Source organism: Limanda limanda, chromosome 13 (genome assembly GCF_963576545.1).
Source record: "Limanda limanda chromosome 13, fLimLim1.1, whole genome shotgun sequence".
NCBI lineage: Eukaryota > Metazoa > Chordata > Actinopteri > Pleuronectiformes > Pleuronectidae > Limanda > Limanda limanda.
Window position 1 is genome coordinate 15,495,638 of NC_083648.1, and position 23,978 is coordinate 15,519,615.

Sequence of the window (23,978 nt, forward strand, 5' to 3'; positions counted from 1 at the left end):
ACACACACGATAAGAACATTATCTCAGTATTTGAGAACAACATTTAAAGGCGAGCAGCCGCAGGCGGAGGGACCCGCCCCTACAAGGTGATGCTGGAACATATTTGGACGTCCCTGCTGTCAATCAAATGTTCCTCGCATCCAATTGGTTCCTCCCTCCGATATTATCATTCCATCTTCTGGTGGTCGGCTCTGTGGGGCTTTTCCGCTGTCTGCTTCCGCATGTGGAAATAGAACCCCCGCTAATCGGTGCTCCTACCGTTCCGTGTGTTTCTTTTCGCAGACGCGACCCGGGGACATTTTGTTCAGTTTTTTACCGAATCGCATCGACATCAACAACGTCGAAAACTGCTTCGCACGGTTCGAGCTGAAACTGGACACCGCTGATGTTTCAGCGTCCTCCCGTGGGCTGCGCTGCGGAGGGATACCACACTGGAACCCGACAATGTGGAGGCTGTTAAAATGTCTTCTCGGGGAATGAGACGCGAGCTTTTTCTCTAACGATCCGAGGACCAGACTAACATCAGAGTAATGGTTCGTGTCGGATGCGTGATCTCAGTTTTGTGACGAAGTCGGCAGCTAGGTGAGGCGGCGGCGGAGGAGTGATTCGTTTCGCCTTTCGTCATCCACATCCAACCCGCGGCAGTGAGTCCGGACCACGGGGGGAAGGAAGGACCCTCTCCATAACTTTGTGTTTTTTCCTCGCTCCGCTCCCGTCGCTGATTCCTCCCTGTTGGATGCCACATCACTGACTCCAGGTAAACGCATCCACACACTATCGTGCATGCAGAACACAAGTGGCGACTCTCGTTGTTACCGGAGTAATAATCAAGTTTTTCCGCGCATCGTTAAGTTGCGCTGAGTGGGAGCCTCCGCCGGGAAGAGCGGGGTCTCCGGGTTTGTCTCCCCCCGCGGCCCGGGGGACGGTCTTTCTCCCGGTGTTATTACTCAGTACTACCCGCTGGCCCGTGCGGGTAAAGACTTCTTTGTTCACTCGAAGTGGCTCTAACGTTCCAGCACGTTAGCATGTTCCCAGACCGAGTTAGCTCCCCTCGGGGTTTAGCTGTCTGAAGCACCAGTAGCTCCCCCACAAACAAATGTTAGCATCGCGACGTGAACGTAACAGTTGGAAAAAATCGCATTAGACGCGTTTTTAGCTCAAATTGCAAACGGCCACACGTTGACGTTTCTTATTCTACTGCATTACCGATGTAGCCTAGGACACTCGGATTAAGTGTAAACAAGCAAATTGAGCAATGCTAATAAAACCCGTGTTAAAAGTGTAACTCAGAAGTGTTATTTTTTCACGCACATTCGCCAACAACAAACGAACTCGATGCACGAATGCGACCGAAGCTACATTCCGTCCTCCCTGCGTGGTTTTATATACAAGTAGTGCAACTTTTTCAGGACATTTTTGATGTTTTGTGCGGTTTTCGGGTGTTTTTGACTCCTCAGCTTTAACTTGGGCAGCTCCAGTCTTTGTGTTCATCGGAGCCTCGGTCCCTCTGCTCGACGGGAGCGCAGGCAACAGGTTTTTTTTGTTAAAGTTCGTAAACGTAAAACCGTGTAACCCATCGATGAGCTATGAAAACACGGTCCCCCGATATCCCACCGTCCCCCGTCTTGACACCAGGTGTGACATTTTGTTTGGCCGTTCATGCTTCTAAAGTTTTCTCCAAATGGGCTAGGCCCAAGGTGGGGGTGCTCCAGACAAGCCACTTCCATTTGTTAGGAGGGGCTAAAACACTTATCCCCCATTTTGACCTCAGCTCACTGACACAGAAACTACTAGATGATGTAGAGTCCACACATTTTGGCTTGATCTCAGATTATAAATCCCCCTTTGAGTTATATAAAGTAGCTAGCTAGCTATCTAACACATTATTCAGTAAATGGGTCATTACTATGTGCATCTGTCTTTGAGCAACTGTGGAACCATTGTACCCCTGTTCACACTGCTTCTCCATTAGTCTCGATCTAGTTGCAGTGTCAAGTTTTAATGTTGTCATACCTAAGAGACAACCATACAAAGAAAAGTGTTGGACAAGAAGGACAGATCAGCCTCAGTCATGTGTGAATATAATGAAAGTTAAAAGAGAGCAGACATTTTACATAAAGTACATCTAAGTAAAGTAAAAGAGTTCAAGATTAAAATCCAGTACTATGTACATTATATACCATTTACTCTATATATTAGAGGATGCAAGTGTAAAACCAAATGTATACAGTATAAGTACTTAATTCAATAAAATCAGGTAAAGTTATTAAGTTATGACTTATCGGCTTTAAAAAAAAAAAATTATTTCTTATTTTTCCCGTGTTGTCTTTCTCATGGTTTTCACTGGATTATAAACCGAGTTTGGAGATTAAACTGTTAAAATCCCTTAAACTATTATATATTTATTGTACTATTTGTTCTTTTGCAAACTATTTATAAAACAGATCAATGACAAACTAGATTGGCACTCGGTGGAGTGCATACCCCGGCCAAGGCCCAACAATCTCCTTATCAGAACACTTTTAAAGTCACCACACCAAAATTTAACGGCTTCTTTCTTGACCAAATGCCGAGTCCTGCCACCAAGTTTTTCACCAAGAAATTCTGACAATAACCATGTCACTGACAGAGAAAAGGAACATGTAAGCAGTTTTTAGGGAAACCTGCAGAGGTACACACACTCTGCATCATTATTTAAAGTGGGAACCATCCAAAATAATGACAACACACTCCAGTGGCAACAAGTAAACCTTAAACTGAACTGAACCACCTGTAAACATATATTTGCTTGATGAAAACACAAGCTAGGGTCTGAAAAATGAAACTTCGAATTTAATCAACACCGTTAACCACCTTTAATAGAAGTGCTTGTCTATTGCTAAGTGTTTCTGCTGGTTTGTCCAACTCGTGTAGAAATAATATATTTAGATATTTTACACATTTTTACTTGATGCAGATCCACTTGTGAACCTGACGTGGAATTGCCTTTTCGAGACTCCAGCAAGTTTTCTTATGACTGTGAGTTATTCAAAAGAGCTGTCAGAGCAGGTTGGTTTATGAGGGAGAGGAAGCAGCCAAAGCACAGTGCGGCCTGTGGATGAACCACTATCACCCATGTTAGATATTGGCTTTCAGACAAACTCTCACTTCGTCTCAGGCAAGGATGTGCTCCTTTATGACATAGTTATTAGTGATTAATTACTGTTAAAATGTGTCATTGAAAGTTTACATGTGCCTGCACAACCCTCCCTTAAAAGCGGATTCAGTGAGGTTGTAGGTTATGTGCCTGAATTAATTGAGTCTCATCAACTTGAATCACCGTCTACTGTCTAGAGATTGAATGATCTATGTTAGATTGTCATTGTAAGTGTCCATTTTGCCTAGGAGTATATGTATCATCATATTAAATGGTCATAAAGCATTTCTTACAATTTAGGTATTGCTTTTATTAATATTGATCAATCCTCCTATTCATTAAGATATTTGACTTACTAAGCCTCCTAACCCATAATTTAAATATACTACCACAACCGTGGGAGGTTTTACCTTGTATCAGTTCTGCGTCATCATTTGGGCCTTTACAGTTTGACTGTTAACTTTGATCTCTAGTGAAATTTTTTCAAACCAGACTCATTTTAAACTGATCTCTGATTGCCTATGTGGAGGTTGTTTCAAAGCTCTGTCTGACAGTGTGGTTTGTCCTTATGTAAAATCTCAGCGGGTTAACTGGTGAATACAATGTTGTGAACTACAGGACTCACAAACAACAATTCAAATAACACATTGTTTATAAAATGAAAACTTTTGTTGTTTTAACACTGTGTAATTGTTAAGTTGTAACATTTCTTGAACAACGTTGAGTGGAATCAACAAAAGGTCTATCTCCAGCTCTACGTATTGGGTAGTCAAGACTATATCACCCTCCTTTACTTAGATTAGCCACTGAACTACACCAATAGTCATATTTATTACATTGTCACATAATCTTAATCAAGGTATCAAAGAACCTGACACTTGATTTTGCGAACACCTAACTTTTCTGTACCTTTGCTGGTGATAATATTTAACATCTTACAAATGGGAAAATAGACTCATATTCTCCTTACCTCTGCTTATAGTCACTTGCTGAGACTGAAAGGGCCAAGTGAACAGCAGCAGAGCATGGCTGCAGTGGAAACCGACAAGGAGCTCAACGACTTGCTGGATTTTAGCGCGGTAAGATCCCTCTGAAGACTCAGTATGCATCTTATACAGTTCATTATGCTACCAGAACTACAAATGACTTGAACTCGATCTGTTGTCAAGCAGGTTTAAATGTGCATGAACATCAAGGCAACCCTGAATGGGTCAGCCAGTCAGGGACTGAAGCGCTTACATCCGCCACCTTTTTTTACGAGACTTCCAATGCTGGAATACGTATACTGCCTTAGCCCATTGTAGCAGTTGGCTAAACTGGATATTATACGATAGGGGTAAACTCATTAAACTCTTAGATGAACTCCCACTGTTTTTTTTAACCATTTTATTCCTCTCATTTTAGATGTTTGCGCCTCCAGCCTTAAACGGCAAGAACCGGCCGACTACTCTCGCCAGCAGTCAGTTTGGAGGTTCAGGTAAGACCAATACATTTATTTCTGCTGTCCATGTGGGTGCTATAGTTTAATGCCGTGTCTACCTTACTGCAGATATGTTATTTTAAAAGATATTGTTCCACAAAATATCACCAACACAAAAATTACTGCAAACGCTAGCATGCCGGACCAGAAGCGATCAAGTCCATGTCAAAGGCATGAAATACCAGAGAAGAATGCTGGCGTCCAAGTATTTGTACAAGGCAGGCAAACAGATCTGCTCTTTGGAAGGTGTTTGTCAAATTGTAAAAATGTGCATTAGGACAAATGCCAAATGCAGAGGAAAGTTCATTTTGCAAAATATCCACATTAGTGTGGATAGGGCTTAAAGGTTCAGTGTGTAGAATTTAGTAACATCTAGTGGGGAAGTTTCAGGTTGCAGCTGAATTCCTCTCACCCCACCCTCCCTTTCCAAACATGAAAGAGAACCGGGGGGAGCCTTCAGTCGTCATAAATACTCAAAAGGTGTTTAGTTTGTCCAGTCTGGGCTACTATAAAAAACATGGCGGCCTCGTAGAGAGGACCCGCTCAGCATGAAAATATAAGTATTTAAATATAAAGGACCCATTCTAGGGTAAAGAAAACAACAATTCGTAGCATTTAGATTGTAATGCATTAGTGAAAACATCACTATTTTGTAGTCAATTCCTGTCACTAGATCCCTTTAACCTAAGTCTTACACACTGGACCATTAAGTAACTGTTTTTTTAAACATTTGTTTTTGTTCTTGGTTTTTCTAGATTTGTCCATCTGTGTAATGTTAATAGAATAAGTGCTTTTCTTTTATTGATCTAGTCCCAAAAAAAATTGTTGCAAAGAAAATACAAGCTATCTGTCTTTTCTCTCACCCAAAGCTAGAAATGGGGGCCTTGTTCATATAATAATACAACTGCAGACAATGTAACAGGCTGTAAAAGATTTGATTATTGATCACAGATTATTGAAAAGGACCTTAGGAGAAATGGTACGCTTAATTTATGTAATGTAGACCAAGTGTCATCTCCTCTTTACACCTTTCCCTTGCACGTGTCCCTTCCCTCACCTTCTCAGCTGTTGCCATTCAGTCAGCTAAAGACAAAGGCCGAAGTGGTGGGGGTTGATGGGAACAGCTCAATTAATCTCCTCTCTTTGAACCTCTCTGTGAAAAAGTTTTTTCTCTCATCCTACTCCCACCCTACTTCTACTCTTCATACAACACATTTTCACCCAGTGTATTTTTATCCATCCTCATTAAAAACATTGCCATCCCAGCATTTAACCTAAGTTTCAAGAAATACATTTAGATACTATTAATAAACATCGTCAGAGATACTTGAGATCACGGTTCCTTTTGTTTTTTATTTTGTATTGCTGACATATACAACAATGTGTTAACTTTTAAAAATGTTTGGGTCTTTTTCTACAATTGCATAGCCACTAGCTCTACGCAAACCTTCAACTGTCACCTTTGTATCTATAGAAGTGCAGTGGCTCTTTTCTGACTGAACATATTATGAAATGGAATATTGAATTAAGATGAAAGACAAGGGAAACATTGACAGGGTGGGGGAATGGGGCTCTATTTCTTTTCATTTGAGAGCCACTTGCATGTTCTTTTGTCAAGCCAAGGTGCATGCTTTTAAAAGAGACTCAGATGTTCAATCCAGCGGCCCTTCATGGCATTGTCCCTTTGCCGTAACATTTTCTCCGACCAAAATCTATCCTTGGAGCATCAATCAGCCTCTCTTCTTATCTGTAAAATATCCGTTGTTTGCTCCTTAATGACGAAGTGCTGGCAAGATAATTACTGACACGTTCATCAAGAAATATCAGGTTTCAACGTAGGTTTGTGCAATATGATAATATGTTGGTACAAATTCATACATAAATTTGAACTCAATCTGTATTCCTGCAGCTGCGACATGTTTTCCATTCAGACTTTGTTGCCTTTTCCTTTTTTTTTTACCTCAGAATGGGTAAGGTTTTGGTTATGTGGAGGTTTAACATGTGTGGCTGTGGGGATCCTCCCATGCCAGCGCTTCCAGTGATGATAATATCTCCGCTCTGGTCTTAATGTGCCCGTTCAATCCCTTTACCAGTCAGTTAAAGTAATTTTCAGCACACTTTCATTTTTTGGTCACTGGAAACCGAGAGTCCTAAAATATATTTTTAAACTTTGGTATGGGCAGACGTAGAAGGGGGGTAGTTTCAAATTTGCATGAAATGTTCCATTTTTCAAACAGATGTGAACTAAACACACAGAACTCCAGAGTGTTCAAGTTACCATAGATTTGGAGTTTAAAAAGGTTACTCCTGACAAATGTGTGCATATGTAATTTAACACCTAGTAAGTACAACGGCTCTTAGCTGTTTTAGTGGGTTAGGGCACAGTGGGTTGTGTTTGAGAAGTCTCCAGTGACTCACGGGTTACAGCAGCCTGGCCTGTGTTATTGTACATTGTTCAGGACTTCATTTACAGTGTTCACTCTCCTGAGAGTTGATCTGACATCATGCTTTGTGTCTGTGTGAGTCACTTTGCCAAGGGAAGGAAGAAGGTGTGTAGACAAAACGGTACACTCAGTTATAGGTGCCTGGGGCAGTGTTCCTGTGAAAAAAAGACATGTCTGCAAGTTTGGTCAATGTATGTTTCAAGAGGTTTTTCTCATAAAGCCTATGACTCAGACTGGCTGTCTGTTTCCAGTATTTCTTCCTGTGTAATTATAGACCATCCATGCTTAAAGGGGCGTTGCATGCTGGGAGGAGAAGTGCATTGGGGTTCACCAGAGAATTTGTCTGATGTTACTCACCCTTTTCTTCGTTTTTCCTTTTCCAGTCCTGGTAGTCTGTCTGAGCGCCGCACTACTCATGTTTTTCCTCAAGGTTTTGATCACGGCGCTAATAAAGCTTGTTTGTTCTGGCAAAGTCATTTTGATACTCAAGTCAAAATGTGAATAAGTTTCATACCTCTGTGGTCCCATGTCTAATTTATATGTGATAATAATTTGCACTGCGATCTGTTATAACTCTTTTATTACTCCAAGTCTCTGCCCAGCACGGTGGAACAGGCCAAGGGACAAAAACCCAAACCACAATGGTTTTTTACATATTATACACACTTTATAGTTAGTTTCGATTTAGCTTTACTCTGTGATGTCATCAAAAAGTTGCAAGCAGCACTGATGGCATATAAACCTGCATTATAATATTATAGTGTTTGTAAATATTACAATGTGATATTACAGGATACATAGGTTAGAGTTTAGAGGGAGTTTATGATAAGAGACCATCGTTCCTACACTCACTGTTTTTCTTTTTGTGATTACCTTAATTAAGTTAAGTTATCAGTATTATTTGCAGCAATTTTGAAAACCTGCTGATGTATCCCTTCAGTTCTGTTCCTCTACTTGTCATAAGATCAGCTCATGAAGTGAGTTAATTAACATCTATTTAAAATTATTTAACACCTTATATTTCACGTGTCTACTCTTCCATGTACCATTAACATTTATCTCACAACACCATTCCTCCAAGTGTGAAATTTCATTAGTTCTCAGATCATTTTCCTCACAGCCAGTCACGCATTACACCTTTTACCTCTCACCTGGCTGGAGAAAGGTTTTCTCATAGAAGACGGCTGTGGAGACAGTAAGCGCTGCACTCATCCTGCTATTTGTGGAATAGATGGTGACAGTTTACCTTTCAGGGCTTACAAGCAAAGAGGAGAAAATATCACATGTTGATGTCTTTCTAATTATCAGGACTGTTCTGACAGGCTGCATGGATACATGGTTAATAACCTAGGTGTGTAATGTAGACTTAAAAATATTACTCCTACTGTCTGTAAACATGCATTTATTTAATGTGTCGATATTGATGCTAGCTGGCCGCTTTTCATTCATCATATAAATACATAGGAGTAACTAAGCCTCCTTAAATATGCACTATATAATACACTTATTCTGTGCGGTTAGTTAACACGTTGAAAATCGTACTTCTAATACACAAAAGCATCAGGAATAGGAAAATATTGATTAGGAGCCTTTTCTTGTCTGAAACTCAGATACTCATGAGTTCCAGCAGAAACAAATGGTTCATGCGTTTTCTTTATTGTATTTGATTGACAGGGAGAGTGACAGTCAGCCATAGACATGGGACAAGACATTGCCTCCTTCATCTCTTATTCTGCTGGTGTCGTACGTATAGATCACAGTTGTCACGGCAATCTAGCAGCTCTCACTGCTGTGGACCCATCACTCTGTTCTACTGCTGATCCTGTCATGATTCGATCCCGCCTCTACCCCATCCCCCTCCCCTCTCCGCTTTTTAATTAGACAACAAAACAAAAATATGAATATTCATAGAGCCAAGCTTCATTAATATGCACAATTATGCAAATCAGTACGCAATTAAGCTTCAGCTTTCCCCTAGAGATGGTGTGTAGCAGTATGAGAGGAGATGGAGAGGAAGGGGACGGGCAGAAATTTCTGCTTCATCAATCTTTAAAAATCACTCATTTTAAACACGCTGGCCTCTGTGGAAGCTGCAGTGCTCTGGCCAGGGACAATTTGTGTGTCGGCCATGTAAGATTGAGACTTAGCGTCTGCGTTAAGATGAAGGTGTCGGCCAAATGTGAGAGAATAGATGGCTGATGAATGACTGTTGCCATGGAAAATGTGCAGGAGTGGAGTGGGAGAATGAAGAATGTCGAGGATGATTCGGGAAGCTTCATACTGGGTGTTAATTATTCAAACTTCCCACAGCTCATATCCATGTTATGTGACTGTCACTGTGCTGTCTCTGTGTGAGCTGTGAAGTGAGGCTCTTCAGTGAAGGTTACTCTGAGCGACCTGAAAAACCTGTATCAACGCAGGTCATCGTTCCCCTAATTTGAACTTGGTTTTCCAAAGCAAAGCTTGAACACCTTTGAGGAATGTGTCGGAGGTTAATGGACCTAATCTTTGTCTTCCAGGTATAGATGAGAGGAGTGGGTCCAGTCACTGGGGACAAGGACAACAGAACAGTTCGTCTTTCAACCAGGGACGGGTACGATTCATCCTCACTTACTACACTGAAACTTTGTCTAACACATAGTATACTACTAGATGATCAAGTGTTAAACCTGCATTTTACCTTAAATAAAGCACCAATTTGTGCACACTGGGAACATTTTACACATGATCTCCGTAAGACAGCATAAACATATTCACAGTGAACGATAAAAGTATGTCACGTTATACATTACACTTTTCAGAAGGAGTTATGATCCACCTCTGCCACAATAAGGAGTTTCTCATTAACATTTGTATATCTCGTAGATCATTGGTTTGTACTTCACTGGGTATGTCCACCTGTTCAGCTCAGTGAGCCTCAGTTTTCCAGTCTAGATTATTACTGATACTTTATCAAACAGGATTTCAGTTATTGGAACCGCCCAAGGTTAGTTTACCATCAAATGATAGGTTTTCATCAATAGACAGCTTAAAGTACCTGATATTCTGAGCTCAACCCATGTTCTGACAAGGCTCTACCAAACCTGATTTCTGCCTGGAAGGAAAAGCGTAATGAGTAAGGTTTGCACTGTGATGGCGCATCTACTGGACCGATGCCCTTGGATTTAGTATTTCCTACATGTTGAGAATTTATTTTGGTCATCACCCCATGACATCTGAGAATCTGCTTTAGGACATAATGCTCACCAGCTAATTTAGGATTAGGAAAATAATTAGCTAAATTTCTATTGTAATCTTTGTATAGATTTGATGACATTACATCAAACAATTAAAGAAGATTAAGTGGTGTGCACTCACAGATGTCATTTTATTTAAAAGAAACTCTTTTTGTCAATGTAATTTGTGTATTTCTATGGTAATCAAGTATTAATACTACACTAACCCTGTATCTGCTTAAGAATCCCATATTCACATTTAATGCCAGATCGGACTAGTGTCCGACCTGTTTAAGTGTTCACATCAAAACTGGACAATGTTTACTAACCAATTCACAGTTCAACCAATTTCATTACATAATTCAATTGGCTTTACTTGATTTAATTCATCTATATTAATATCCCTAAAGCCTCTGCTGTCTCTCCCTCAGGCTTATGGAGAAGAAGGTCTTTATGGTGAACAGCAGGGGATGGCCTCTGCCCCCATATTTGGACCTGGGATTGTTGGTAAGAAGGTTTAAGTAGAACTAAGCTGTTTGAGCACAGAAACCACAACTTTCACATCTTTTTTTAAACGGGGACATTCTGTGTTTCTAATAAAAGGACTAAACAACTGAAGAGCATGAAATGCACACATTTATTTCAATGGACAGTGTGACTGAGCTAAAGCATTGAGTTGTTTATTCGAGAGAACTGCCTTTCACAGGTTAGACGATAATGTACCACTTCAGAGCAAAGCATTTTTATGGTTTGGTGGCAATGGATGAAGGGAGCAGGGTAATCAGGAAGGATGTGGAGGAGGGGTTTGTTTGTGTGTTCCAGTTTGTGTGTTCAGTGTGGGCAGGGGGGGTGTAAAGGGCACCCATGCACAAACAAGGCTTTCCCCCGGGACTGTGGCTATAGCTCTCCTCTGTTTAACTGTCAGGGGAGGGGACAGAGGTTGGGCACAATTGCCCCTGAACCATTTATAATGGTCCAATTTGTTGTTGTTTTTTATTTCACAGCCATAAATACTACACATCATAATGTAAACTCACATAGCAGATGGAGGCACTGAAATAGAGGAATAGGGAATTGCCAGATTGTGATTTAATATTGACATAAAAGCCTACTTCTCACGTACATGACCTGATTTTTATATTTCTACCTCCTAATAGGGAAGGCTGAGCGAGGGCCATACTCGTCATTTGCAGCACAGGTAAATTTGTCAGAGTTAAAGTATTAGTATCAGATATTCTTTCATACCTGTCCTGTTACACTGCAACATCGTTTGTTTTCTTTTATACTGTCTTTAGCCTGGCTTTATGCCCAATGGATTACCCATGCCCAGTCCTGATCCCCTCTCCCCGTCTGGCCTGAAGCCCAACTCCCAGTTTTATTCCTCCTATGAGGGGAGCAACGCTCGCAGGAGACCCTCACAGGAACCCATTGGTAAGACTCTAAAGGACTGTCTCAAGTGTTGAACACAGAAGTAGAAGGGCACTTAGTAGAAACCATAGGCCCAACAATCCCCTCATGAGACCACGGTTAGATCCACTAGATTCATTTAAAATACAATCTGTGTCAAATTGTACACGCTCATATGTATCAGACCCCTTAAAATGCCAGATAACCTGTCGCAAGATCGATTGGTATACTCTTTAAAATCGGTAAAAATGCCAGAAAATGTTGCATTGCAACGTTGTAGAAAGTGATACAAAAATATCCTAAATTTACCTTAGTGCTGATCTGCCTTAAATTTGATTAGGTTCTTTCTTGTCCTACGTTCCATCCTTCCACCAAGTTTTGTGAAAATTTGTTAGGTCGTTTTTGCATAATCCTGCTGACCTTGTTTGTTTTATATCAGAAAAACTTAAATTTCCTTAATGTAAAAATTATGTTAATGTCTATCATCACTTCTCCTGATGCGGTTTTAAAAAGTGTCTGAGAATTCTCACTTCTTCTTCTTAATAAGAGAAACTGAAATCTGTTCTCACCGAAGAAATATTTGAATCTTATTGGCATAGAATAACTGTTTATTAGTCATTAATGTGTAGTCACAAAGTCAGATGGACCACTTACTTCAGAACCGAGGTAAGGATACCTTTATTAGGTACCCTAACCCCCCCAACCATATGAATCTCTTCATTGGTTGTTGTATAATTCAATCCTGCAATATGTTTAGACGTTTGTGTAACCATGCTTATGTGATTTGTCTCTCTACCCTCAGAATCCCAGCCCAAAAAGATCAGGAAGGTGCCCCCTGGCCTGCCCTCATCAGTGAGTACTAACCTCCAGAAAGGCTGCAGCCCTGAACTTCATTTCAGACCTTGCACTCTATCTGTGGGAGCCCATGTTTTCATGTTTCTGTTCATTTTCACATCCCGTTTGGCATCTTAAGCCTCTCCTTGGCTTGCATAGCAGTAGAATAGCTGCAATACAGGTCGTCGAGCCTGACAGCTGTGTATCTTCACCAGTGCGGCAAAGAAAAAAATGGGGGGAAAAGCCACTTGTTTAGCCAGTCACTCATCTGCAGTATGTATTTATAGTGTGTTGTATTTGTAGGCCCTTTACTTTATGGCCACGTTTCTTCTTCTCAGCCAAATGCATTCGTCAGATCACTGGAGGGAATTTATACTGGGGTTTGATGGTTCTTACTCCACCTCATTTTTTCTCTCTCACTCTCGCTCTCTGGGCAGCCTATTTCCTCCCCCCTCACCACCACCACCACGAACAACAGCCCTCCCCTTTTTTCTCTCCCTCCCCCATCCCTCTTTCCCAGCTGCCAGTAGAGTTGGCTGCCGTCCAGGGCTCGACAGATGGTTCAGTAATTAGGAGTGCATCTCTCCGTTCCCTCCTCTCCTCTCCCCTCTTTTTTCCTCTCCTTTTCTCTCCATTTAATCAAATTACAGGAGACAACTTGAGTCCATTTGGATATAAGTTTTGCAGACACATTTTGATATTTGATTTCCGTCTAGAATAGACTCGATTGAGAAGGATCGGTTGTTCAGAACATTGGTCCCTTTATAGGCATTCGAAAGTCGACTGATTCCAACAGCAGATCCCACTGTATGGTCACATCTTACCGTGTTAAAATGATTGAATTTTGTATCTCTACCCCATTCTCTGCATGTTTTTATTTAACAGGGTAGTACATAAAAGCCTGACTGAAATGGTAGACAGGACCCAATAAAACCACTGACACTGCACATTCAATACTTAAAGCTCAGGGCTCCAGTCTGGTGAAATGCTGCCGCAGTCTGTTTATTGAGTTAAGTCATAAAACTAGATAGTAACAAAAGGTTTTTTAAAGATTCCTAAGAGGGAACTTATCAATTTAAGAGCTGTGTTTAATCGGGTATTTGATGAATAAACATAATTCTTTTATTTTTGAAGTCTTAACTCAAACAGGTCTTGATACTATTTTCTAAGGCTAAATAATTCATTATTTATCATATTTCTCCCACCTACAAAAGCACGAGAGAGCTCCTACCTATCTTCCTTATGAAGTCAAACAAATACCACAGATACAACACTTGGGTTTTATAGTTTGATACACAGTTCATCTTTTTTATAGTCATGTATAATTTTTAAGACGATTTTTAAGCACAAGGCTGAAAAGTTCTCTCTTTGTGTATTTTCTGTAGGTTTATGCATCAGCCTCAGGAGAGGAATTTAACAGGGACAATGCTGGTTACACATCCTCCAAGGCAGGAAACCCCTACCCACCACCGTTCTACATGCAAGGTCAGTTTAACATTATTTTACTCCCCTACATTGTGTTGTGTTGGGAGACAGTTTTGGTAAATAAGGATAAAGCACTTTGCAACTACATAGATTAGTTGATTAAAGCTTCTTTGTGTTACCAATATAGTTTTAGTTGTTCCTTCTGGAAGTCTACATGTAGGTGTTAAAGCCAGACTTTTAAATGGTGCAATCTAGTTAAATGAAGTTATCACAGTAATGTGACATGTCTCATCTGTGTCCTTCATTGTCTTTTCATCTGCTGTGGCTGGTTATCCGTCGCCCTTCTTGCTCCCCACTCCTCCACTTGATGCCCCCTGACAGAAGGCCTCCACCCACCCTCCGATCCATGGGGCCCGGCCGGGTCGATGGTTCAGCCTGGTTTTTCTTCCATGCTGGGCAACACCCCCCATATGAGCCAGCATGGACCCTTCACAGCCATTAACCCCCAAGACAGACTGGTGAGCCCTGCCCTCACACTCTGCACTTGTTTTCTATCTAGACATAATGAGGTTTTTGACACTTTTTGACAAATGTATCATCGAGGGCCTCTGTCTGTGGATTTCATTTTTTTTGCTGTTTTTGCTTACTAGAAACGGCAGCCACTGCCCCTCTCTCCACAAAATTACCCCCTGCATGGCAGCGAGGTGAATGGGGCTCATCCCGCTGGCTTCCACTCTGGCTCCAGCAGCTTTGGTGTTTCCAACCACACACCCCCTATTGTTGGAAGTGACTCTATTATGGGTAAACTCTTAAGTTTGTGCTCCTTTCTTTGTAAAAATGTGCTCTAAATGTTTTCATGTTATTGTGTGACATAGTTGCGTTGTTATTGAGCAAAAGTTCTGAGCAATATGCTGTGTGCTCCTTTTCCATCAAGCCAATCGAGGACAAGCTCCTGGAAGCTCAGGTGATGAGATCGGAAAGGCCCTGGCATCTGTAAGTAATGATAAAAATGCATATTTATGCAACATTCTTACACACAGAACTTTAATTTTCTTTGACATAAAGAATACATTACCACATTGTGTTTATTTGATTAAAAAACAAAAACTTCTGTGTCCAGATCTATCCCTCAGACCCGAACAGTAACGGCTTCCCTCCATCCCCATCTACTCCCTCTTGCTCACCTCAAGCTGTTTCAGGTGAGTCAGTACCTGCAGTCATTTTGACCTGAGGTTTAAAGGTCAGCTGGCTCTTATAGACTGCTGTTTCAATAAACTTTCCATTCTTTGACGAATCTTTTGTTCTCATTCAGACTGTGAATGGTTCATAGTGACAATGTAGCTCCATCTATTGGGTGAAATGTGGAAGGAAACATGTTTAGAATCTTTATCTGTGATAGACCTTCAATTTCTCTGGTGCAAATTCCATTATGATCAGTATCAGTATTGTCAGTGAAGCATAGCAGTCAAAATAAACATAATATGTCTGACTGCTATCTTATAAACACGAGTTTGGCACAGTTAAGGACCACCCTTGATAAATCAGATTGGTCTACATAATTTAAATAACCCAGATTGTTTTTTCGCACTTGTGTCACCGAGTTCAGTTAGACCTTTTTTTATGTGCTAGCACTGAACAAACATAGAACTGAGATAAGTATGGCAGGCGAGACTATCTGGATATTTAGGTCATCTGATATAGTAGTAAGGTGGTTGTAAGAAATGTCTCAGCGATATAGATTTAAAGGGAACATATGCTGGTATTATATCCATGTTATATTGGATTTCTGGTTGTGTGTATGTTCTGGAGCAATTATGAAAATTACATAGACAATGGGTTTTTTTTCTGTACATAATGCAAGTGGAACTATGAGTACACACATTAACAGCCGAACCTTCTCTTGAACACACACACACACACACACACACCACCCAAATATAACCTATGAGAGAGGAAGAGAAAATAAAAAGAGGGTGGGGTCGCTTCCCTATTTGTCTCTGAATTGGCTCATCACACATTAAGAAGGAATTCATTATTATAACATACATTTATCTGTGTTCGGATACCTACAAACACAGTTTAGTTCCAGTCTCACAAGGAGTGAACAGGTTCTGATCTATTTTCTACAGTTTCCCAGACGAGCTAAAACAGATTTGCAACATGACTTATAGTTGAAGGACAGTGCAACAATTACATCAAGTGTGTACAATGCACAAGTGACAATAAGGTTAAGGCAATGATACAATTTGTCATAACAAGGGTCTGTAAGAAACGATACCAGTGCAGCATTTAAAAAACAGATCATTTCCAAGTCTCCAGCAAAAATGTAATATCCATTAGGATAAATAGGTCAACATAAATTAACAGCTGAGTGCAGTGAGTATTACTTTGGTATTAAATGATTACATAATATAAGCTCAGCTGATACTTTCTCATTGCTCAAATGTCTGATTGAACCTTGTGATCCTCATCTTTTCCTCCAGGCTCTGCATCTCAGTGGGCTCGCTCCTCTGGCCAGGCCACACCTTCACCTAACTTTGACAGTGGCATTCAGACCATGGTGAGTCCGTGTTCCTCTTTTTTTCTGTCTTGTCTGAAAGATCGAACAAAATATTGTCTAAGTATGTCAAAGATATACAAACAATTCTAGAGTTGTGCGTCTGGTTCTTTGTTCATGGTTTTCACTGTCCATACCAGAGCAAAATGGAGGACCGTCTGGAAGAAGTCATCAATGTTCTCCAGCGCCACACCAGCAGCCAAGGAGTTCCCGGATTGGCTGAAATGCACAATCTGCTGACGTCTGGTTTAGGGCTTCCTCCTGGCTTCAACACTGCAGCACTTGGATTGGCCAGTCGCCTTCCTGGGCTGGTGAGAAAAGTGAATAGTAGCAAACAAAATCTATCCACCAATGACTGAATACATTTCAAATTGTTAGAGGGGGCACAAAGTCAGAGGGGTTATCATTACTAGGTTGTACTTTTTCCAATTTTACAAACTTCAACAAGGGAATTGAAAAATAGTTGCATTGTTTCCTTTTAGGTGTCCGGTCACCACGAGGACTCTGTTGGTCTGCCCTCTAGTGGAGGACTTCTGCATGGTCACCACGGCTCCACATCTGGTCCAGGCTCTCAGGCTGAAGGGTTTACTGGTGAGACCTCCTGTTGCTCTTTTCCTCTCTGATTAGTTTTCATATCAGACTGCGGTCAAATATCCCAGTTCCTATTGTTGAACTGGTAGGTAATACATGTATGTGTCTAATTGATATCTGTACCATTGTGTGTGAATTCTGTTTGCAGGCCTGACCAGCAGCCTAAATCGTTCCAGTGCTTCAGATATTAAAAGAGAAGGCAAGGAGGACGATGACTGCTCCCTTACTGACAAGTCAGATGATGAGAAAAAAGACATGAAGAGCCGACTTCATACAAGGTGTCGATGAACCTACAATTCTTTTCAGGAACATATTGATCCATCGGGACATATGACATACTGTATGATGCTGCCGTAGTTTAGCTACATTTTTTGTGAGAACAGTCTTTAAACCTTTCAACATGTCTAGCTTCCTACCTAGTTAATTTCTCATGTATTTCAACATTAGACCTAAGGATACCAGTCTAATTGCTTGTTATTTTGCATGTTGATCGAGACTGATCGTTATACATATATTCTTGTAATATTTTTTACCTCATGAAGATGAGCAAGATTTCAAACAATCATGTTAGTCATAATTAACTACTTTAAACTTAGTTTAACTCTAATACCATTTGAGTAGTTTTACTTTGGTTTTAAAGATTTATCAGGTTCCTATTTTATACCTAAAATACTTACATATATCCTCCATGTTTGTGTCACCCAGTACTCAGTGGTTTACTCTAACAAGTGGACACAAAATACACCAATCCATAAAGTTTGACTACAGATGAGACAGTTACATGGCCAATGATCAACCCCTCATGAAACGGGAACTAATCTTGACAGTATTAAAGTGACAATCGCAAACATTGCTGCAGCTGGAAATTACATAATTTTATCCATAAATATTTGCATTTTTCTGGCCGTTACAGGTTCACTGCTGCGCTTCATGCTGTTCATATTCTTCTTGTTTGGTCAAGACGAGCCATATTTCTAAAACGAAACACTATCGTGATCCACCCTTTTTTTTTAGATTTTTTAACAATAGGCTGACATTTGTAGCAAATTTTATTGCTCAACGAATTTCAGAAGTAATTGTCAGTGAATTGCACCCAACTGTTGCTTGCTTACCTTCTCATCTGCCATTGGTTCTTCACTAGTCTGGATGATGATGAGGATGATGAGGATGATGAAGATCTGCCAGTGGAGGTTAAGGTTGAGCGGGAGAAAGTGCGGAGGATGGCAAACAACACCCGCGAGCGGCTACGTGTGCGGGACATCAACGAGGCTTTTAAGGAGCTGGGCCGCATGTGTCAGCTCCACCTGAGCTATGAGAAACAGCAGACCAAATTGATCGTACTGCAACAGGCCGTTAACGTTATAGTCAACCTGGAGCAGCAAGTTCGAGGTCAGTGGGGGTCCAGGGCGGAAGGAGGAGGAGGGGGAAGCATCCAAACGAAAAATCTAAAACTTCCACACAGCTTCACTTCTTAGCTCATGACATGTTATGTTGGACTTTTAAAATCTTTTTGAATGACTCATGTCAGTTAACCTCACTTTACACTTGGTAACCACCAAGTGTAGCAATAAATACTGCTTTCTCAGATGTAGAGAATTTATGCATTACACTTTTTCCACTTGATCCTTAAAACGATCAAACGAACCATGGAGAGAAAAAGAAATGAAGCTGCGTGACTGTTTTTAAGACATGCCCATTCTCCAGCTCATCTTCTGAGTTTTTTGTCCTCTGGTTACACACACAGGACGGCTGTTTGTTCTGATGTGTTGGCCTGTCTCACAGCTGCCTGTCTGTCTCCACTCTGAACATCTTCACACATCTGTCTGCTTCTCCCTTTGACTGGATTAACATCTATTCACATTATGCTTTAAACGATTAAGTCTTTTTCATTTCGAATATACTCTTTTTTTTTCTAACCTTTGACCCATAGTGAGTGTTAGTGCATGAAAGCAGGGTTGTCTGTCGTTACGTGTACCAACCCATCTTCAGCTATGTTGCTGTGTCTGTGCTTCAACAACCCTTTACATTCATTCATTTAGTCCCCTGTCATTTTTTCGTTTTTACAGATGGCAACTGTGATTCTGTTCTCCTCACATTCAGATAAATGCATCTCTTACTGCTGATGTATTTAACACGGGGCCTTCTGTCTCTCCCCTCGGCTTTACCTCTGTGTTTCTCTCTATGTGCTGTACTTGGCAGAGGGTGTTGCTTCCTCGCTCTCCCTTTCTCTCATATCTTCATTTTGCTGGTCAGTCACCACATCCCCTCCACTTCCATCGTGGACCCTAACGAAAACTTGAAAAAAAAAATCTGCGTAAAAGGCGAAAGATTCATTAGACCCGGTCGCTCGAGCATAATATTTATTATGAATTTATTTCATGCGTTTGTCTCCTCCCTCCTCTGCGACACTGCAAAGACTCCACTGGGATTGTCCTCAGCAATCTCACTCATCTTGTCTCATCTAGACCAAGGGCTTAAAGTCAGCCTCATACGTACACAGACACAAAAATATATAACTATTTCTAAATACTAGAACAATTCTGACGAGGATTAACAATAAATCACTGTCTTATACTTGCGGGTTTAAACTAGTATAACTAAAGTTTTAGCCAAGGTTCAGCCAGGGTTGTGATTTGGGTTTGTTAACCAGCCCCTCCAACCCCCCTCCTCCGTTCTCCTAGCAGCTGCAGCATTGTCGCTGTGACTGATGAAAACCTCACTGCCGAGGAGAAGGAGCTGAGGGAGCGAGAGCGCCGCCACGCCAACAACACTAGGGAGAGGGTGCGTGTTCGCGACATTAACGGCGCCTTCAGAGAGCTGGGCAGGATGGTTCAGGTCCACATGCAGAACGACAAGGCCCAGACAAAGCTCATCATCCTGCACCAGGCTGTCCAGGTCATCATGGGCCTTGAGAAGCAGGTGCGAGGTAGGTCGGTAAACACAGGACAGTCCCATCCACCAGGACAACCAACCGCCTCTCATCATCACTGGATGGAAGGTGCTAGTCACACACTTTGAAAAATGAGTAATAGGAGAAAGGGAGACTTTTGGAGGAATTATATCCCTTCTGCCAAATCCCTGTATCTCTCATCCTTCTTTTCATTTTCCTGTCTTGCTTTTTACCCATTATGTTTCCCTTTCTCTACTTTGGCACTTTTTTTTATGTCCGAAGCTCTGCTTTCATGTCAGCACTAAGCGATCACTTCAAGTTTCCTCAAATGTGATTTTAATCAGTATATTTGTCCTTTTTTTTATCAAAAAGAACGCAATTTGAATCCAAAGGCCGCCTGCCTCAAGAGGAGAGAGGAGGAGAAAGTGTCAGGTGTGGACCCCCAGATGCAGCTTGGTGGGGGTCACCCTGGATTGGGTGGAGATGGACACAACCCTGTTAGCCATATGTAATTCTCAGGTCAGTCTTCAGAATCTCTACAGTGGGATGGGTCACATTTGTGAGATACTACAATGAACCAAATATATTTTTGTTGTGTTTTTTGTGAGAATGTTATTAATTTCTTTCTCCTTTTTTTCCAGTTCCTGTTGATTATACAGCCCTTAGAACACGTGGCCTTAATCCATCATTGTCATGCATCTCGGTATGTTAAGCAACTTTTGGAAAATGTGTGACACACACACATACATACACACACACATACACACACCACAAATACTGACAACGCAGGTGGCCACATCCCTGATGAAGAAGCACACTCATCCATTTTACTGCAAGGACTCTGGTTTGGAGACTGTGGATATTGGACATGATACAGGACTTTCTTGTGATGTTTTGTAAAACATTTTGAAAAATGCATTACATGTTGGGAGCAAAACTTGTTTGGATCAAATAAAACTTTTGGATCAACTGCTCATGTGAGCAGAGTTAGGATTTTCATCGTTGGATAATTATTGGCATTCCCATCTGAAAAGAAGGTCTTACATTCTATAGAAGCAAAGACGGACATCTGAGTTCATGTTATGTCTGAACAAAAACCTGTTTAAAGACACAGGCCATAGTGTTTGTTGAAGATTTTAAAAAACAGTCACCATTGCTATCCTCCTATGTAATGACTGAATAACTGAGGCAGGTTTGGAGACACAGAGGGAGGATCGAGTGGCCAATCACAGAGCTGACTCTTCTTTTTGATATGCTGGTAATCCTGGCTGTATTTTTTTTTATTTGATGCTTTGCTAAAAAGGTTCCACAGTCAGCTACTTAAACGTGTGGTCGAAATTTTTCCTTTTCAACCTTGTATCCCTGATTCCTATCTCTTTATGTCCTGTACATGCGTTATTGTCACTGCCATGTAAGTGGAATGGAGAGAGATCCACCACTGGCACAAACACAAGCAAAGACTCTTTACTAAATGAATCCACACGCATGTTTAATTAGATGTGGACATCCCAACCTTCCCTCTGTGAGGCTGCTGTTGGACTCGAGCACACAAGCATCATCCTCAAATCTTAAACCTTCATCAAGCCAGTCACTCAGTCTCAGCGGTGTGCTCATCATCAAGCCTCTGACTCCCGTCAGCCTGCCCACAACAAATCATGTAAAGACACTGTTACAACGTGTTGAACATGCATCATGTAAGTCTCAGAGCAGTTTCAGAGTATTGAAGAGGTCATGAGTGTTACTGCAAACTTTGCCATTGACTGACTTGTTCTGGTTGTTGCTCCTTGTTGAGCATTTAGGGATTTTTTTATTTCTTTCCCTTTCGAACAATTGCAAATCATGTTGTAAGGATCTTCCTATTTTAGAACTGATTCGACGTTTCCCTTCTCTTCTGTTTTATTTTTTACTTTGTAATATAGATGTATGAGTTTTGTTTTTATCATTTGGAATATTCTTTCCTTTTTTTGTTTACATTGATTAAATGTAAGATGACTCTCAGTTTAGATTCCAGGAACAAAGTGAGGTGTTTTATTTTTTCGTGCCAGGTGCTTAGAAATGTTAGAAATGACAAAATGATCTGGCTGTACCATCACATGTTGTGATATTGCTCTTTTTTTTTTAAGAAAGAAAATGCATTTGAACACAAACCCGTCAAGCCAGTTGTAAGTGAATTGTTCTGGTGTTTGCAACAGTTTTTTCTTTGAATGACACAACAATTCTTTTCTTCTGCATACACCCTGTCTTGTCCCTGACGTGCAACTCTGTGATGAGCTTGTTGCCTGGTTTGAGAAGGGGCAGAAGGGGTTGGTCAATCTGCAACATAATTCAGTGTTTCATTATGATATGAAGCATAAAATGAATCAATAAGGGTGGCCTTAGTCATTTCCCTGACTTTGGGAGTTTTGATAATGGTTACTCACCAGTGCCTGAATACTTCTCTGCTTCATGGTGGATAATGTTGCATTTAAGGATTTATAAGTTGTACCTTTTCTATAATACAGATGTATAAAAACATATATACTTCAGTAACATCTGACAGTGTCTCTGAACATCTAAATGAAGAATTACACTCATTGATGCTCACTGCTTGAGTGTCCGTCATTAGATGTAAGATGAGTAATAACCTGGTCTTCGACCTGACACTGAAAAAAACTTAAACTTCTCATGTATTATGTACTAGTTCTGTTAAATATAATTTTGGTCTTGACTGGCATGTGCATTGATATGTATGTACAGCTGTATGATGTGTCCTTATCTGCTTAATCATTATCGTAAGCCGATACTGATATGTGACAGTATTTGTTTTACCTCTACCTGTCAATTCTTTACAAATCTTGCCCCATGGACTAGCCCCAAACATTATTTTCTTTGTCAGTTACCCTACCCATTCTGCAGGAAAAATGTGGTGTTGTTGTGATATGGAAAATCGCTACTGAAGGCCTGTGCATTTATTTCTTAACTAAACAGATATGTTTGTCTACAGTATCCAAGTTTCAAGACAAACACCTGATATTCTTTGTTGACAAACCCTTTTCTGTCCTGCACAGCAGGTGACCTGCAACATATCTCTGTCTTCACTCATGTTTGGGGACAACATCTATGTAGGCTATGTCCTCAAAGTGCCTCCAGTTTCCTATTTTTTATATATAAAGTAGATACCGAGGACTGTTGTGTCTAATGTAGCAATAAATGTGCCATTTTTCATAACAAAGCGCATTTTTTCCAGTGACTTTTTCAATAAATCAAATAACACTTGATTTGATTTTCCTTTTCCGGTAATGCAAGTGAACCTGGATTTTGTTGATCCATCTAATATTCTAATTGAGTTTATCCAATAAAGACTTAAGAACTAAATTGTTCACTATGGGGCATGCATGAGCAGCACTGTGTAAAAACACTGCACAGTCTAATGCACATTGCAGCTTCATTATATTTTGTACAAAGCAATAAGCAAATAGGTTAATCCAGTGCTGGAGTAATTACTGGTTTGAGGTTTGCTGTGGGTAAATAAAAAAAATGTTAATTTGAGTTAAAGGGAAACCAAATTATTTTAATCCACTCATTTCCCCACCACTATTCTGATGGAGGGGTGGTTGAAGTGTTTGAGTCCACAAAACACTTTATGGGGTAAACCGCATTGCAGCCAATACAATTGAAGTAAATAGTGTACAATTCTTCAAACATAAAAAGACAACAGAAAATATTTAAATTTGACTTGAAATGGCGTCATTTACACCATGTGTTTGACCTAAATATCCACTGCTATCATCCTCATAGCAGTTCTCAAGAGAACACACACCAAAGGAGCAGAATGTTGGTTTTTTAGTTATTTTTCTACGGGGGTTTTTTTTACATGTGAAGAATTGATTACTATTTAATCAAATTGTATTGGATTTGCCTGCCAAGGTGTTTACATCTGAAGTTCTTTATTTATTTATTTTATTTTACACTCATATTTATAGAAACATGCTCCTTGTATGCACATAATGTAAACTGGGG

General features: G+C 40.6%; 1 protein-coding gene across 3 annotated transcripts; it reads left to right on the forward strand.

Annotated features, from left to right (window-relative positions):
- Window positions 1-374: 374 nt before the first annotated feature.
- Window positions 375-23,236, forward strand: tcf3a (transcription factor 3a). Of its 3 annotated transcripts, none has more exons than XM_061085097.1 (20): window positions 375-757; window positions 4,119-4,215; window positions 4,541-4,613; window positions 9,580-9,653; window positions 10,707-10,782; window positions 11,433-11,473; window positions 11,571-11,706; window positions 12,485-12,534; window positions 13,902-14,001; window positions 14,323-14,459; window positions 14,592-14,742; window positions 14,876-14,934; window positions 15,062-15,140; window positions 16,425-16,501; window positions 16,639-16,809; window positions 16,981-17,089; window positions 17,238-17,367; window positions 19,771-20,015; window positions 20,352-20,498; window positions 20,621-23,236. In XM_061085097.1, exons 2-19 carry the CDS (start codon window positions 4,162-4,164, stop codon window positions 20,489-20,491), a joined length of 1,902 nt encoding a protein of 633 aa, XP_060941080.1. In that variant the 5' UTR covers window positions 375-757; window positions 4,119-4,161; the 3' UTR covers window positions 20,492-20,498; window positions 20,621-23,236. The 3 variants fall into 3 exon arrangements, with proteins under 3 accessions (XP_060941080.1, XP_060941081.1, XP_060941079.1); XM_061085098.1 differs by having other exon boundaries at window positions 19,774-20,015; XM_061085096.1 differs by lacking the exon at window positions 19,771-20,015 and adding an exon at window positions 18,231-18,478 and having other exon boundaries at window positions 377-757.
- Window positions 23,237-23,978: the final 742 nt, after the last annotated feature.

Excerpts from the sequence above, each read along its gene's own strand:
- tcf3a (XM_061085096.1), top strand. The coding sequence starts at position 4,162 with ATGGCTGCAGTGGAAACCGACAAGGAGCTCAACGACTTGCTGGATTTT. Across the intron at positions 11,707-12,484 it reads ACCCTCACAGGAACCCATTG|AATCCCAGCCCAAAAAGATC; the intron begins GTAAGACTCTAA and ends CTCTACCCTCAG. Across the intron at positions 14,743-14,875 it reads TGGAAGTGACTCTATTATGG|CCAATCGAGGACAAGCTCCT; the intron begins GTAAACTCTTAA and ends TTTTCCATCAAG.